The 17,894-nt window shown below is 34.7% G+C and overlaps 1 protein-coding gene across 4 annotated transcripts in view; it reads left to right on the top strand.

Moving 5' to 3' along the window:
* The window catches only part of LOC143227864 (neprilysin-1-like), a 75,243-nt gene extending 57,470 nt beyond the window's left edge, over positions 1-17,773 (top strand). For all 4 annotated transcript variants that reach the window (XM_076459215.1, XM_076459213.1, XM_076459216.1 and 1 more), the window contains exons 11-20: positions 838-936; positions 1,742-1,819; positions 2,030-2,133; positions 4,173-4,283; positions 6,222-6,289; positions 7,790-7,920; positions 9,422-9,487; positions 11,298-11,393; positions 12,164-12,240; positions 12,894-17,773. In XM_076459215.1, coding sequence (XP_076315330.1) covers positions 838-936; positions 1,742-1,819; positions 2,030-2,133; positions 4,173-4,283; positions 6,222-6,289; positions 7,790-7,920; positions 9,422-9,487; positions 11,298-11,393; positions 12,164-12,240; positions 12,894-12,993 — 930 coding nt within the window. In that variant the 3' untranslated portion in view covers positions 12,994-17,773. The remainder of the gene's footprint in view (positions 1-837; positions 937-1,741; positions 1,820-2,029; positions 2,134-4,172; positions 4,284-6,221; positions 6,290-7,789; positions 7,921-9,421; positions 9,488-11,297; positions 11,394-12,163; positions 12,241-12,893) is intronic.
* Positions 17,774-17,894: the final 121 nt, after the last annotated feature.

Below are 17,894 nucleotides of genomic sequence, written 5' to 3'. Positions count from 1 at the left end.
TGGTTAGGTGTATAACACTATGTATGACAACTTTATGATTAGGTGTATAACACTATGTATGACAACTTTATGATTAGGTGTATAACACTGTATGTATGACAACTTTATGATTAGGTGTATAACACTGTATGTTTGACAACTTTATGGTTAGGTGTATAACACTGTATGTTTGACAACTTTATGATTAGGTGTATAACACTGTATGTTTGACAACTTTATGATTAGGTGTATAACACTGTATGTTTGACAACTTTATGATTAGGTGTATAACACTATGTATGACAACTTTATCATTAGGTGTATAACACTATGTATGACAACTTTATGATTAGGTGTATAACACTATGTATGACAACTTTATGATTAGGTGTATAACACTATGTATGACAACTTTATGATTAGGTGTATAACACTATGTATGACAACTTTATGATTAGGTGTATAACACTATGTATGACAACTGTATGATTAGGTGTATAACACTATGTATGACAACTTTATGATTAGGTGTATAACACTATGTATGACAACTTTATGATTAGGTTATAACATTGTATGTTTGAGCCTTTCTACAAGAAAATGTTATAATTATGTGTTAAACACTTTGTATTTATAACCTTGTATATGACATCGTTTTGATTAGGTGTATAATCCTATGTAACCTTAACCTTGTACATGACAACGTTTTGATTAGGTGTATAATCCTATGTAACCTTGTACATGACAACGTTTTCATTAAGTGTATAACCTTTTGCAACTAACTCACAAAGTTTAGTTGTAATTCAAAACACGTGTGACTGGTGAAACATCCGTGTAACATCTGTGTTTGTTGCCAAGGCTCTAGAAATGATCCACAACATAAGAGACGCATTCAATGAACTTCTTGAAGAAAATGAATGGATGGATGATGGTACTCGACAGGTAGCGAAGGAAAAGGTAAAATAGACGTTCATAATTAGATATTGCATTATCAGAGATTGTAGCTATTATAAAGGAACTTTACTTGGTTAGCTATTAGCGTATAGCCTAAGTCGTAGTGGTAGAGTGTGTAGTTTGAATGTTATCAAACAACTGTAATTTTACGATACGAGGTAACAAGTTTTTAAACATTGGAACTTCGAATCAAACTCAATTACATGGCTCGATAACCACAAAGTCTAATGATGTTTTAGTTAAATTGGTAAGACTCATGTGATATGAATATGAACCAGTTAGTTTCACTCGTAAGTGATAGTTCCAGTTTGGTTTGGTTTTGAATTTCGCGCAAAGCTACACGAGGGCTATCTGTGCTAGCCGTTCCTAATTTAGCAATGTAAGACCAGAGAGAAGGCAGCTAGTCATCACCACCCACCGCAAACTCTTGGGCTACTCTTTTACCAACGAATAGTGAGATTAACCGTAACATTATAATGCCCCCACGGCTGAAAGGGCGAGCACGTTTGGTGTGATGGGGAGATAGTTCCACAGGCAATTCTACGTAAGGACGTACAAAGCCAACACTAACTTTTGTTTTCGTTCCTTTTATGTAAATCCAACAGTTGGATTTCTCGCCATATTTGGCTATATGTTTACTTTTAAGCCTGTGGGTTTATACTGGACTTTTTGTGGAATTTGCACGTTTTTATGTAGTTTAAATGTGTATTTCTTATTTTACAAAGAATAAAAACTTCTGATCTGTACTGTTATACATGTTGATGTTTCGGGTTACGTCAAATAGGTTTTCTATTTTTCTTGAAAATAGGCTAACGCCATGAATGAAAGAATAGGTTATCCTGAATTTCTGACGAACCCTGTTGAGCTATCTAAGGAATATGACATGGTAAGTATTGGTAGGTAGTGAATTTTGTTTTTAGTAAGGAAACTAGAAAGTTTCATAAATGGGCGGTTTATCACAACTTAGGAGTATCGTAATTTTTTGGTTGGTTACTCATTATGTAAAAAAAACACCAAATTATTTGTTGGCGAAATAGAAAATGTAATATCAACAACATGGAATCCGTTTTGGTGAAAGTGTTTTGATTTTCTACAGTTGGTTGTCCACGAGGACCTGTTTTTTGTGAACATGTTGAACGTCCTTAAAGTTGAAGCTACGAAGAATCTTTTGAAACTTCGACAGCCTGTAAATAAAGACAAGTAAGTAGATGTAAGTCCAGTAATCAGTTCTAAGGTGTTGCTTCCGTAACTTCGACAGCCTATAACTAAAGACAAGTAAGTAGATGTAAGTCCAGTAATCTGTCCTAAGGTGTTGCTTCCGTAACTTCGACAGCCTATAACTAAAGACAAGTAAGTAGATGTAAGTCCAGTAATCTGTCCTAAGGTGTTGCTTCCGTAACTTCGACAGCCTATAACTAAAGACAAGTAAGTAGATGTAAGTCCAGTAATCTGTCCTAAGGTGTTGCTTCCGTAACTTCGACAGCCTATAACTAAAGACAAGTAAGTAGATGTAAATAAAATACAGTCTTTCACAGTGCTTTATTCTAGGAAGTTTTATAGTCTACAGACAATGATAAATTATAAACAATGTTATATGTCATAAGGTGTTTTACACTCTTTGTCTATCTTATACAGCGTAAAGATATCTCACATTCATGTTTATTTTTTACGGTAAAATATAATAATGTAAACTTATATGTTCTCTTTCATTTTAATTTAATCATAGTGTTATTTTTATCGAAAAAATTACTTATTCCTTCGACGTAAAATTATTTTTCGACTTGTCCGTGAGGTTTTCAAAATCTCCCGACAGGTGCATAACCACTAACTGGATTGTAATGTGAAACTAAAATTATTTGCGGATCTCATTGGTAAACGTTAATTATAAGATAGCCTAATTAAATTTCTAATGTAAATCAGTAACATTTGGTGACATGCGCAAAATAGAGTTAAACACATTGTACACAAACGATCTAAAAATCAGGTGTTTTTGAAGGGTGGTGTGATTTTGAAGAGGCGCGAAAAGTGAGGCTTGTTCTGCTCTTGGTGAAGAAAGACTAATGTTCGGTAGCCAACGTTTTATTTACTACAATTACCAGTTAAAGTGACTTGCAAAGCCAACTTAATGTACCCAATGTTTTAACATTGCTTGAATAATACACTGACTCAGAATATAACGTGTCACGTAAACAAACTGTTCCATTAGAACTTAATAGCACATGCTACGTAAAATTCTGGCCAACCTAATACCTGGCAGACCTAATAAGCACATTACGTGAACATGTTTTCCAACTAGAACTCAATAGTGCATGTTATGTAAACATGCTGGCGAATTAGAATTGAGTAATACGTATTACATAAACATGTTGGCCAATTATAAGTTACATTAAACACGCTAACGTGTAAAACACACTTTAGTTAGTTATCACCAGTAGATTCCATCTAGGAACATAGGGCCGCACTCGCTTGCGGATTCTTCAACAGGTATTTAAAGTGAGTAGGTTGTTAGCCCGCTGCACCGAGCCGTCCCTAATTTAGTAGTGTAAGACTAGAGGGAAGGCAGCTAGTCATCACCACCCACCGCCAACTCTTGGGCTACTCTTTTACCAACGAATAGTGGAATTGACCGTCACATTATAACGCCCCCACGGCTGGGAGGGCGAGCATGTTTGGCGCGACGCGGGCGCGAACCCTCGGATTACGAGTCGCACGCCTTACGCGCTAGGCCGAAACACACTTTACCGTTTGAAAATATAAAGTTATTTTTTGTAACTTTTTTTTAACATATAGTCATCGATACGTTCCTAACAGTTACATAAAACGAAAAGCGTTGTGCATTAACTTGAAGTTCACACATTACTAATATTTGTCCATTAACTTGAAGTTCACACATTACTAATATTTGTCCATTAACTTGGAGTACACACATTATTAATATTTGTTTGATAACGTATAATCCACACATTCCTAATAATTGTGCGACAAACCGTCAATGATATATTATTAGTACAGTAGTTAAAACAACATATCAGTTTCTTAAATGCTGTACGTCGTTACAGCTTGGAAGTTCTTTTCTTAATGGACCATAGATTACTTTACGTATTTAATGTTATTAGAAAAAATTACAGTTAATTTTTATCAATCAGGACTTTCCGAAGTAAGGCTGAAGTAAGTTTATTATAGAATTTCTGTTTTCAATTTTGGACTGAGAAATTTGTTTGTTATTTCGTCTCTTCTAGGTGGATGACGGAACCAGCTCTTGTAAACGCTTTCTACAACCCAAACAAAAACGATATTGTCTTTCCAGCTGGAATTCTTCAGCCATTGTTTTACAGTCATTACTTCCCAAAGTATGTCCTTCGTAATGTAGTAATATTAGGTGGAAACTGTGATGTAGCTCTGAATAGAAAGTAAACATTAAAGTCGTGAGAGTAGAATTGTTAGGGTAAAGAATTCATTCTACCAACAAAAACAGCTTCAGAAAAACAAGACAGTTTCCAACGTTTCGACTCGCACTTTCTTTAGGTTTATATAAAGTGTTTTGGAGAAAGCGTTATCCGAAACGTTGGTGAAACAGCCATTTTTTTGTTGTTGTTGTTTTCAGCTCAAGTTATCGTTAGCTGTCAAATAAACTAGTGAGAACGAGCTTTGTAGTTATCTTTCGAAAAGAAACAAACAGTGAAGAGATTCTGTCATTTGTAACTGACACCTGCTTATGGCATTCTTGATGTCAGAAAGACACTTAGGTTCAAGAGATATTGATACAGAGTAATAAAAAAAGCCATAGTCCGAGCGCTTTGAAAAGGTGGACCTCTTCTGTTTATTACATGCAATTCAACCCAAGTATCTTCTTTATTACGTGCAGTTCAACTCAAGTATCTTGTTTATGACGTGTAGTTCAACCCAAGTATCCTGTTTATTACATGTAGTTCAACCCAAGTATCCTGTTTATTACATGTAGTTCAACCCAAGTATCTTCTTTATTACGTGCAGTTCAACTCAAGTATCTTGTTTATGACGTGTAGTTCAACCCAAGTATCCTGTTTATTACATGTAGTTCAACCCAAGTATCTTGTTTATTACATGTAGTTCAACCCAAGTATCTTGTTTATTACATGTAGTTCAACCCAAGTATCTTGTTTATGACGTGTAGTTCAACCCAAGTATCCTGTTTATTACATGTAGTTCAACCCAAGTATCTTCTTTATTACGTGCAGTTCAACTCAAGTATCTTGTTTATGACGTGTAGTTCAACCCAAGTATCCTGTTTATTACATGTAGTTCAACCCAAGTATCTTGTTTATTACATGTAGTTCAACCCAAGTATCTTGTTTATTACGTGTAGTTCAACCCAAGTATCTTGTTTATTACGTACAGTTCAACCCAAGTATCTTGTTTATTACGTGCAGTTCAACCCAAGTATCTTGTTTATTACGTGCAGTTCAACCCAAGTATCTTGTTTATTACGTGCAGTTCAACCCAAGTATCTTGTTTATTACGTGCAGTTCAACCCACTTAGTGATATCTATAAATAGAAAGGACATCTGGATTTTTTTAATTAATTAGTAATTAATCGGTATACGTTATTTAATTACTCAAGGTAGTTGTAAAATAAATCCATCTTTTTTTTTCTTTCAGTGTGTCGTGCTACTTTCAAAGTTAATATTTTATTGTTTTTGTGGTCCGTTTTGGTCTTGATAATAAATATTGGTAATAAAACAGTCAACTAGAACGAATAAATTGATGCCTTCCCTCAGTAATTGAAGGGCCAGCCGGAAGGGGGCGTAATGCTAAACATATCGATTCGCTACATGTTGTGATAGGCACAGTGCAGATAGGCCATTGTGTAGACTTTTACTTCAACAAAGAGAAACACGTAAATATTCTTTGCAAAAAAAAAAAATATATATATCTATCTGCCTTTAGGGGTTAAAAATATTGTGTTGCATATCGCTGTTAATGACGTAATTCAATTTTGATTGGATGTTCACAAAGTACGAACCTTTATGAGTTGGGCAATATTAAATTATTTGGTTAGTAAATAAATTCGATGGCCTTCAACATTTTCCTAATTAAATATCGTTAACTATTTAATTACTCAATAATGAGCCAGTTGAATACGATTTCCTTATACATTTATTAGATAACTAATTGATCATAAAAAAGTGATATTATCTTCATTTGGAAACATTTGTTTTTCCTGTTCAGTGAATAATTATTAGTTTGTCCGAAAGCTTTTTAATCACATTAGATGCTTTTGGTTTATAATAAGCATGTGTTTATTATAGGTCGCTCAACTATGGAGGTATTGGTGTGGTCATTGGTCATGAGATTACCCATGGATTTGACGACAAAGGTAAGGAAACGCAAGTCATTATCCACGCGATTATTTAAATGTAAGAAAACTTTGCTCATTGGTTGTAAGAATATTACTAGTGGTTTTGACAATGAAGATAATGAACCTTTAACATGCTTACTGCTATCAGTAGTAATAATTTCTACCCTAGTGCCAACCAGGCCTTTGTTGTTGTTGTTTTTTTTACTTAACCCAGATGTCTAATATTTATATGGGTAACTATATTATATTTAATTAGCTCTTTGAAGCTACTCATAATGTGTGTCCTACCGGTGTGTCACACGGTCCGTAACTAAAAGTCGAATATGACCCTTTGGTAAGCGCGTGGCAGCGATCATTGGTTGCGAGATGGGTAGTAGTTTCGACAATGAAGATAAAGAAATCTTAGACAAGTGGCTTTCACCTTCAACATAGAAGGTACAAAATATTCTGTTATACATCTAAAGGTGAATTGTTGTCTATGGGACTAGTTTAGGAAACGAGCTTAAAGTTTTTATCACCGACTATCTGTAATGGCTTAAAGGTCCACATGTTTGAAAGGGTTGTGTAACTAAGTGTCGGAATGTAGAGGGCGGTGTTAGATGTTTGAATATATAATTTTATTTATTTTATTATATTAATATAGGTATAAAGGCGTTCTTTATATTGGTTTAACATGTGGTCAGCTTCCGGTCAGTTACCTCTTTCTTTGTGAACCTGACGATGACCGAAGAAGGTCGAAACGTTGTTCGCTCTTCTATGTAAAATATTTTCTCAACCCAAACGAGCCGTTTTTGCATATATATTTCTCTACAAGTGGGTTTCTCGACATCACTGATTAAAGGTCACTCTGTTACGACACGTGGGTCAAGGACGAATCAAATTAAATTTTATAAAATTCACAAGCGACAGCAACGTAAACTACTCGGACAATAAAACTAAATACCATTTTAAAATTATACCAGCTAAAAGAATAAAGAAAGTCCGACGTTCGACCAACTATAGTCATTCTCAGTTGGTTCTGACAAGTGACAACTTTTCCCACAGTTACGTTTATACAGCACCATCTGTTGGTTTGTTATTACATTATAAAATAGGTTTGTACATTTAAGAGAAGAAAAAAAAACATATTGGCAGAAGATTTAGTATTAAACATGACGACACAAGTTAGAAATATTTAGTATTTGCTCACAAGAATACCGATAAATCTGACACCATTATTACACTAGTCATATTTTGTTGAGATGTTCAAAATTCAGTTATCATTCTTGTACAGTAATTAAAAAAAAGTAAAAATAAACAAATAAAATATTTGTATTAGCTTTTTAATATATTAGGAATCAATACGTAATGTTCGGAAGGGAAAAGCTTATATTTTTAAATTTTAAATTACGTTGCTTTAATTTATAAACGAAAAAAATATAGTGTAGATTTAGGGTAACAAGAAATAAGGTGGCTGGTTTTTTTTCTTCTTAGTTTTAAGCCGGTTGATGTTAATTAAATTTGTTTCACATTCGAAAGGTCGTCAGTTCGACAAAGACGGTAACTTGAAGCAGTGGTGGAACAATGGAACAATTGAAAGATTTCGAGAACGTGCGCAGTGCATTATTGATTATTATTCGAGTTACGTTTTAGAAGACGTAGGACTAAACGTAAGTTGCGAATTAATTAAAACCGACGTCGGTCTTTCGATGAGAATGATTTAAGCTCTTTTGTACAACATGTTCACTTTGTCGTTTTGCTAAAGTTTAACTTTAGGGTTAAGCCCACCTCATCTGTGTATGTTTTTGAACTGTTGCTGCAATAGCCTTCAAAGTAAGCAGAAATAGAAGTAGTTATCGGTAAGTTTTATTATCATTAGACTTATATGTCATGTTTGTCTTATTCACGGTTTTAGGCCATTATTCTGTTTACGATGCTAAAAATTAGGTTTTGATACTTATAGTGAACTGTCTGTAGTCTGTTCACCACAGGTATCGAAACCCGAATTTCGCACAAAGCTACTCGAGGACTATCTGTGGTAGCCGTCCCTAATTTAGTAGTGTAAGACTAGAGGGAAGGCAGCTAGTCATCACCACCCACCGCCAACTCTTGGGCTACGCTTTTACCAACGAATAGTGCAATTGACCGTCACATTATAACGCCCCCACGGCTGAAATGGCGAGCATGTTTGGCGCGACGGGGATACGAACCCGCGACCCTCAGATTACGAGTCGCACGCCTTAACATGCTTGGCCATACCGGGCCCCCCGATTTTTCTGAATCACAACAATGAGACCAAACTAAACCATTCAGTATAAAATTAACTACAATTTATTAGTCATACCATCTTACGAAACCTTCGGTTGTCACTTCTCAGTCAAGATGTGCTGGAACGTTATTGGTTTATTTCTAATTTTAATAAAGAGTTCAAAGTTTTTATTGAAACCCTATAAGTATTTGCCCCACTCTTCTGTACGTATGTAAAGGCTAAATTAGAATAAAGAATACATAAATGTCATTCAAATGGTAAACTGTTTCTGATAAAAGTGACAACACTGTTGATATTTAGTTAGAATCTACAGTTTCTATATGTCACACTATTCTAGATATTGTCAAATTTGACACTATTCATTGGCTGAACCACTGGCTGCTAAAACTGCAAAACGGACTCTGATGAAAAACCAAAACAACAACAAACTATATCAGTATATATAGTTGTTTTAAAGGAAAACTTCCCCTGAAAGTATGTCTACAGCCTTGAGCCACGACCCCATAATTACAGTTTATTTAAACACCTTCCAGTGGTTCAGACGTAAATTTGAAGGCTTTCGATGCTAAAAGCCGGGTTTCGATACTTTCGAAGAGCAGACTGGAAAATCTAAATAACAACGGATTTTCCTTTCATTTGATGATTCACTAATTTTGTTAAAGAAATTAATAATCCATCTATGCTGAGTATTTGGTATTATAAATCCAATCATCAGTGAACCTTAGATTGTAATAAGATGGTCTATGTACGAAATTAAGTGGATTGTAGAACAATTCCATAGAGATACCAGAACGTAAGAACTGAAGTTTTACTTACGAGTTATTCAATGGATGTTTCAGAAAGAATTTTAATCTTTAAAATGATATATACATGTATGTATACAATTAAAGTTTCTTTTCTAGGTGAATGGAAAAATGACCCAAGGGGAAAATATTGCTGATAACGGTGGACTCAAGCAATCCTATAGGGTAAATAAAGCATCGTAATATAATGTTGTAAGTTCCTATAGGGTAAATAAAGCATCGTAATATAATGTTGTAAGTTCCTATAGGGTAAATAGCACATCGTAATATAATGTTGTAAGTTCCTATAGGGTAAATAGCACATCGTAATATAATGTTGTAAGTTCCAATAGGGTAAGGATAAATAGTATATCGTAATATAATGTTGTAAGTTCCTATAGGGTAAATAAAGCATCGTAATATAATGTTGTAAGTTCCTATAAGGTAAATAAAGCATCGTAATATAATGTTGTAAGTTCCTATAGGGTAAATAGCACATCGTAATATAATGTTGTAAGTTCCTATAGGGTAGGGATAAATAGTATATCGTAATATAATGTTGTAAGTTCCTATAGGGTAGGGATAAATAGTACATCGTAAAATAATGTTGTAAGTTCCTATAGGGTAAGGATAAATAGCACATCGTAATATAATGTTGTAAGTTCCTATAGGGTAGGGATAAATAGTACATCGTAATATAATGTTGTAAGTTCCTATAGGGTAGGGATAAATAGCACATCGTAATATAATGTTGTAAGTTCCTATAGGGTAGGGATAAATAGTGTATCGTAATATAATGTTGTAAGTACCTATAGTGTAAATAAAGCATCGTAATATAATGTTGTAAGTTCCTATAGGGTAAATAAAGCATCGTAATATAATGTTGTAAGTTCCTATAGGGTAAATAAAGCATCGTAATATAATGTTGTAAGTTCCTATAGGGTAAATAAAGCATCGTAATATAATGTTGTAAGTTCCTATAGGGTAAATAAAGCATCGTAATATAATGTTGTAAGTTCCTATAGGGTAAGGATAAATAGCATATCGTAATATAATGTTGTAAGTTCCTATAGGGTAAATAAAGCATCGTAATATAATGTTGTAAGTTCCTATAGGGTAGGGATAAATAGTATATCGTAATATAATGTTGTAAGTTCCTATAGGGTAGGGATAAATAGCACATCGTAAAATAATGTTGTAAGTTCCTATAGGGTAGGGATAAATAGCACATCGTAATATAATGTTGTAAGTTCCTATAGGGTAGGGATAAATAGCACATCGTAATATAATGTTGTAAGTCCTATAGGGTAGGGATAAATAGCCTATAGGGTAGGGATAAATAGCACATCGTAATATAATGTTGTAAGTTCCTATAGGGTAAGGATAAATAGCACATCGTAATATAATGTTGTAAGTTCCTATAGGGTAGGGATAAATAGTATATCGTAATATAATGTTGTAAGTACCTATAGTGTAGGGATAAATAGTATATCGTAATATAATGTTGTAAGTACCTATAGTGTAGGGATAAATAGTACATCGTAATATAATGTTGTAAGTTCCTATAGGGTAGGGATAAATAGCACATCGTAATATAATGTTGTAAGTTCCTATAGGGTAGGGATAAATAGCATATCGTAATATAATGTTGTAAGTACCTATAGTGTAGGGATAAATAGCACATCGTAAAATAATATTCTATATTGCTATAGGATAGGAATAAATAGAAAAAATATTGTAATAATGTTGCATATCAGTTGATAATTTTAACACGCATTAGTAATCATTAGAAAATAAATACAATAACGATAAGACATAAATTATATTTATTGTATTATCGGTATTAGTACGCCTCTAAAAACAACGTTAAATAAATGGTATTTATTGTAAGATTTACCAAAACACAACTGCCCATCTGTGGAATATATTGATGTCTAGTTACTGGTTAATTTCTGGTACATAATCTGGACTTGTCTACAAAACTTGTTTATTTTAGGCCTACCGGAAGTGGGTATTGAAGCATGGGAAAGAAGTTCTACTTCCGGGTCTTCATCTTTCCCACGACCAACTATTTTTTCTTAACTTCGCTCAGGTGTGTGTGGAAACTGTTATTAATGCTGTCTAAATTCACAGTGATCGATATTTTATATTAAATCAATATTATTATTACTTTTTTTGTAACAACCATACAGCGTACTAATGTTTTGTTTTTACATTACTAAATGTTTATTTCTTGTGCATTTTTTATCAGTAAGTTATTATATATATCACGATGCGTGAAAAAGTTCTAAAAGTCAAGTTTTTACTTTGATTCGTAATTTGAGGGTTGCGGGTACGCATCCCCGTCGCGCCAAACATGCTCGCCCTTTCAGTCGTGGGGGCGTTACAAAGTGACGGTCAATCCCACTATTCGTTGGTAAAAGAGTAGCCCAAGAGTTGGCGGTGGGCGGTGATGACTAACTGCCTTCCCTCTAGTTTTACACTGCTAAATTAGGGGCGGTTAACGCAGACAGCCCTCGTGTAGCAAAATTAGAAAACAAAACAAAACAAACTAGCCCTCTAGTGTCACAGCGGTATGTCTTCAGACTTATACCTGTAGAAACCAGGTTTTAATGCTTATTGTGGACGTAGATATTTGTACTTGATAGCAAACAAAATGTCCATATTAATTTTTCTTTGAGGTGCAGTTTCTTATTTTCTCTCAGACCTGTAACGTTTTTATTTTACTACTAAATTTGATGTGTTTTATTTTTATATATTAAATGTTTATTGATTTTTACTGTTTATTTTAAGTGTGGTATTCCTTGTTTTTCTCTTAGCCCTGCAATATTTTTTTTTCTTTTATTTATTTATTTATTTTAGATCTGGTGTGGAACCATGAGACCAGAGGACGCTCTTACCAAAATCCGATCGTCTGTTCACAGCCCTGGACCGATACGGTAACATTATTGGCATTCTTTACACTAATTACATATAAACTTACGTTTGTTAGGACTGATATATTTTATGTGGTTCATACAATATGGAGTAACTGTCACGCGCTTTTAGAACAATGACAAAATTATAATTTCTTGATTTTTATAAAGGAGATATAAGAAGGATTCCTAGCTTACTTTTCCTCGTATAGAATGTTTTTGTTTGATAATTTTACAGTAAAATTTCGTAGAAAGCAAGACAGTTGAATTAAACCCCTTCAATTAATTATTCACTGTCGAAGAAACACGACGAGAGATTCATTTCCATTCCAAACGTTCACTTATTACTTTATATTTATTTAAAATGTTATTAGAACATTAATAAAAGGCAACTGACGGTACGATCTGAACGATAGTGAAAGTTTTGATTATTAATTTTTTTATGTAGAATATCAGTGAATAACGCCTTTACAAGTTGCGTTTATTTATTGTTAAATTGAGATAACACAAAATGTTCTCCACACTCTGCAGGTGCGTTATAAGTGTGACAGTCAGTTCCTTAGCGTTGATTCTGGTGGTGAGGTGTTTTCTTGGCTAAACACTTTTTCTCTCGTCAGTAGTTAATTAACTTTTATATTTATATATGTGTCATTCAAATTTAATATAATCCTTTTCAGAGTTCTGGGTCCGTTATCGAATTCTTACGACTTCGCACGAGCCTATAATTGTCCTGTTGGAAGTAGGATGAACCCCGTGACAAAATGTTCGGTGTGGTGAAGTTATTGGTAGTTGTATTTCTCATCAGAAAAGAGAGACCTAGTACGCGTGTATTTAAAGCCAAATTCAAGACTTGGAAACTTCCAAAGAAGCCCCACGAAAAGAGAAATGAAAAAAACAAAACAGCTAATAAAAGAAAAAGGTTTCACGTACCGAAAATACTGGTTTTCTTGATATTTTAAAAGTCGAAAATCTGACGAAGAAAATATGAAGAGCATATTGCTATAGTTTAATTTGTGTTTATTATCTTCGACGAATTTACTTTTATGGAAATTTCATATTTTAGTTCTTTTTTTTTTCCCACGTCAAGTGGAAACATTTTAAGACAGGATGTTTTATCGAAAGAAATTTCGAAATCACTGGTTTTAACCAGGACCGGATTAAGTCCACATTAGGCCACGTGGTATCTTCAGATTTGTAGGCCCCTTTTCCCCCCTTACCCTCAACTCTCGCGATTTTTTCGTTGTTATTTTTCTGCATTGAAATTTTGCCCTTTAAAATGATCTCTTATCAAATGTAGTGCTTTTGAAAAGCTACAGTTCCTATTTAAACATACATTTGAGAAAGAAATTAATATCAAAGCATAACCTTGAAATCATGGGCTTCATAGGCAACCGACCTCTCTTCCTTTTGGTTAATCTGGCCCTGGTAGAGACTGAACTGAAAAGGAAAACGAAACTCGAAGTTTTCTTTAAGAATGTTGTTTTGTCAGCCAATCATTTTACCCTTTTAAATGTCACGTGGCACAAAAGGCACCAATAAAAAGCTTCATTTTGGAGTCTGCTAAGCCATTGGATAATACTGAAAATTCTACAGTTGTCTTCTGTCGTATTTCTTCATTAGTATTGTGTGTTATCTACATATACTTCATTTAAAAAAAAATCATTTTAATTCAAGAAATTCAATTTATTGTTCGCAAATGCTTGTATTTTGAGTGTTTCCTAATCGTGCGAATTATTATTATTATAATTATTATTATTGTATTATATTTATAAATTTAATAATTTGCTGTAAATTTAATCTGGAAGAATCGGGTAGTTCCTATTTCTTTCACAAGAGGGCTGTAAAATAATGACGTTAAACCAGCAACGTCTCTAGAAGTTTCCTTGAACCCAACTTTAACCATCATTTGTATACCAGACTGATATGATTTACAGGTTCAAAATATATAATCTCATCTGCATTTGTTTGAAGCTACGAGTTTTTAGGTTTAAATAAAATAAAGATATTCGTGGCTTTTGTTTCTAGCCCAATAAAAAAATATATATATTTTTGGTTATTCCAAGTTCTTGGTAGTGGCAGTAATTAGAAAGTGGATTTTATTTGACAGGTGAGATCACTGTTTTGTTTCAGAATGTTTGTCCTGAAAATCGATTGTTATGTTTTAAGTTTGTCTAAGAATGAAATATCGCGATGGTTACTAAATGTCCAAACAAATGTTCTGTTATACAAATACCCGTTTCTTCGCTTTTAATACAAGTTGTCAAACACTAAAAATTTATTAACCCTTCACTGTACTCATTATGAAGAGATGACGGGGAAAGTTGCTCGGATTTCGTACTTAATTAGGTATATATTGTGCGAAAAAATATGTTTTCGTAAGTTTTAAATGGGCATGTTACCTAGCGAATCCATTGGTATATGTTCTATATTTATAAGGTATAATTTAATCCTTGAACTAACAGTTTACACTATCTTTTCGGTTTAATGGCCACCTTAATGGCCATTACCGCAATCCAAATATAATTCGCTAACTAAGTTGTGAGCGGAAATCAATAGGCCTTTCCTATTCGCGTGCTCCTATGTAAATCAAAGCCAAATGTGAGGTTCGCTTTCGAGGAATCTCTGTGAAAATTCCGTAAAGGTTTGGATAAAAAGCTTTACCTTTGTGCAAACCTCAAGACTGATACGGTTTAGGATGAGTTACGTGACACACACACAGACACTGAACCCAATTATATAAATTGTTTAGTTGAGTAACCAACAAAAAATAATTCAGTGGCTTATTTAGCCTATCACGTGGAAGTAAGGGTATTCAACTTCAGAACTGAAGCATCTATACATGTATTAAGAAACAAAAATATATTTGTTACCCGTATGTTACACTGCCTAACAGAGGGCTAAAACACGTAATTCATCAATTTATCAAGAATTACCCGTATGTTACATTCTCTAACAAGAAAATTAATTCCCGTTGTAAATAAATAAATCTGTCCCGCCCCTGAAGTTCACACACATGAAAGTCATCAATGTTTTTAAGTAAAAGCTTCACGATGGGGCTATCTGTGCTATGCCCACTGCATATATCCAAACTCTCAGGCTGGCCAAGCGTGTTAAGGCGTGGAACTCGTAATCTGAGGGTCGCGGGTTTGCATCCCCGTCGCGCCAAAATGCTCGCCCTTTCAGCCGTGGGGGCATTATAATGTGACGGTTAATCGCACTATTAACTGATAAAAGAGTAGCTCAAGAGTTGGCGGTGGGTGGTGATGACTAGCTACCTTCCCTCTAGTCTTACACTGCTAAATTAGGGACGGCTAGCACAGATAGCCCTCGAGTAGCTTTGTGGCTCTAGGATACTCTTTTACCAACGAATAGTGGGATTTACCGTCACATTATAACGCATCCACAGCTGGGAGGACTAGCGTGTTTGGCGTGAAGGGGATGCGAACCAGCGACCCTCAGATTACGAGTCGCACGCCTAAATACCCTTGGCCATCTTGGGCCCAAAAGGGAATGAAAAAGTACCGTATGGTGTAACTACCCATCTGACCATACTGGACATAATGGTATATAATATGTACATGAGCATTTAACGAATCTTATTGTGTTCTCAGATAATTAATTAAAAATAAGTTGAAACATTAATTTTTATTTTTTAACACGTAATTATTAATAACAAGCCTTTTTACCCAGAAATTAATTAGCATAATATAATCTTCAGAAACCATTTTAAAGTTGTATCTTATATCTATGGCAAAACTTCTGATGTTCTTCATCACCACCCATCGCCAACTCTTGGGCTACTCTTTTACCAACGAATAGTGGGATTTAACGTCACATTATAACGCCCCCACAGCTGGGATGGCGAGGATGTTTGGTGCGACTGGGATTCGAACCCGCCACCCTCGGAGTAGGAGGTGAACGCCTTAACACACTTGGCCATGTCAGGCCCGAGGGAAGTTAAGAATTGCTTGGACTTTTCTCAATGACACAACGGTATGTCTACGGACTTACAACTGTAGAAACTGGGTTTCGACACCTTGGTGGGCGGAGCACAGACAGCCAATTGCGCAGCTTTGTGCTGCTGCACCTATAAACAAAACCAAAGATTCTTCTAATACGTTACTAACCAAAAGTATAACAATGGACACGTGTGTAACAAGAAATCATTAGACACGTACACGCATCGTCAGACGTTTGAATTTGAAACAGTGCTCAAAATTATTTGTTCTTTTATCATATTTTAAAAAGCCTCACGTGCTCGTGAAACGCCACACTGCATGTTTTACGTTTTTAATCATCTGTTACTTTGTTCGTATATTTGCTTCTTTCTCTATGTCATCTCGAAGTTGATCGTAACATTGTTATGTTGGTTCTTTATTGTACACAAACATTGGTTCTTCCTGAGATATGGTGAAAGCTTCACTTAAAGTATTGGTTAAGATAGATCCACATCAAAGATTCAGAGAAAGTTTGTGTTTTTTTGGTGTTTTAACCTGTTGAAAATGTAAAGTGTTATAAAGTTTGTTTTTGATGTTGAATAACATGTTTTATTGAAACGAAAACCACTGAGCCGCGAGTGTATCACTGTTCTTATTTAACCAATGCACCTGAGCCGCGAGTGTATTACTGTTCTTATTTAACCAATACACCTGAGCCGCGAGTGTATTACTGTTCTTATTTAACCAATACACCTGAGCCGCGAGTGTATTACTGTTCTTATTTAACCAATACACCTGAGCCGCGAGTGTATCACTGTTCTTATTTAACCAATGCACCTGAGCCGCGAGTGTATCACTGTTCTTATTTAACCAATGCACCTGAGCCGCGAGTGTATTACTGTTCTTATTTAACCAATGCACCTGAGCCGCGAGTGTATTACTGTTCTTATTTAACCAATACACCTGAGCCGCGAGTGTATTACTGTTCTTATTTAACCAATACACCTGAGCCGCGAGTGTATTACTGTTCTTATTTAACCAATACACCTGAGCCGCGAGTGTATTACTGTTCTTATTTAACCAATGCACCTGAGCCGCGAGTGTATTACTGTTCTTATTTAACCAATACACCTGAGCCGCGAGTGTATTACTGTTCTTATTTAACCAATGCACCTGAGCCGCGAGTGTATTACTGTTCTTATTTAACCAATGCACCTGAGCCGCGAGTGTATTACTGTTCTTATTTAACCAATGCACCTGAGCCGCGAGTGTATTACTGTTCTTATTTAACCAATGCACCTGAGCCGCGAGTGTATTACTGTTCTTATTTAACCAATACACCTGAGCCGCGAGTGTATTACTGTTCTTATTTAACCAATACACCTGAGCCGCGAGTGTATTACTGTTCTTATTTAACCAATACACCTGAGCCGCGAGTGTATTACTGTTGTTATTTAACCAATACACCTGAGTCGCGAGTGTATTACTCTATATCTATTGTTCTCCATTCTACCATGTGTTTTGTGAGTTTTCTTTGTGGGATTACTGTTTATAACTCCAACTGTGTATTATATTAACCTGTTGTATATCTAACTTTAAAATAAATTATCACATATCAATATGCATATAGATTACACTTCTCTGATTTCTCTACAGGACAAATAAATCATGCACATGCTTACCTCCACAAAAGCACGAATTTAGCAGTCGTTACATTTTCACCTTTTCCGTTATTTAATA

The sequence above is a fragment of the Tachypleus tridentatus genome, chromosome 10 (assembly GCF_004210375.1).
Source record: "Tachypleus tridentatus isolate NWPU-2018 chromosome 10, ASM421037v1, whole genome shotgun sequence".
In the NCBI taxonomy this organism is placed as follows: domain Eukaryota; kingdom Metazoa; phylum Arthropoda; class Merostomata; order Xiphosura; family Limulidae; genus Tachypleus; species Tachypleus tridentatus.
This window is presented reverse-complemented; position numbering and strand designations above follow the sequence as displayed.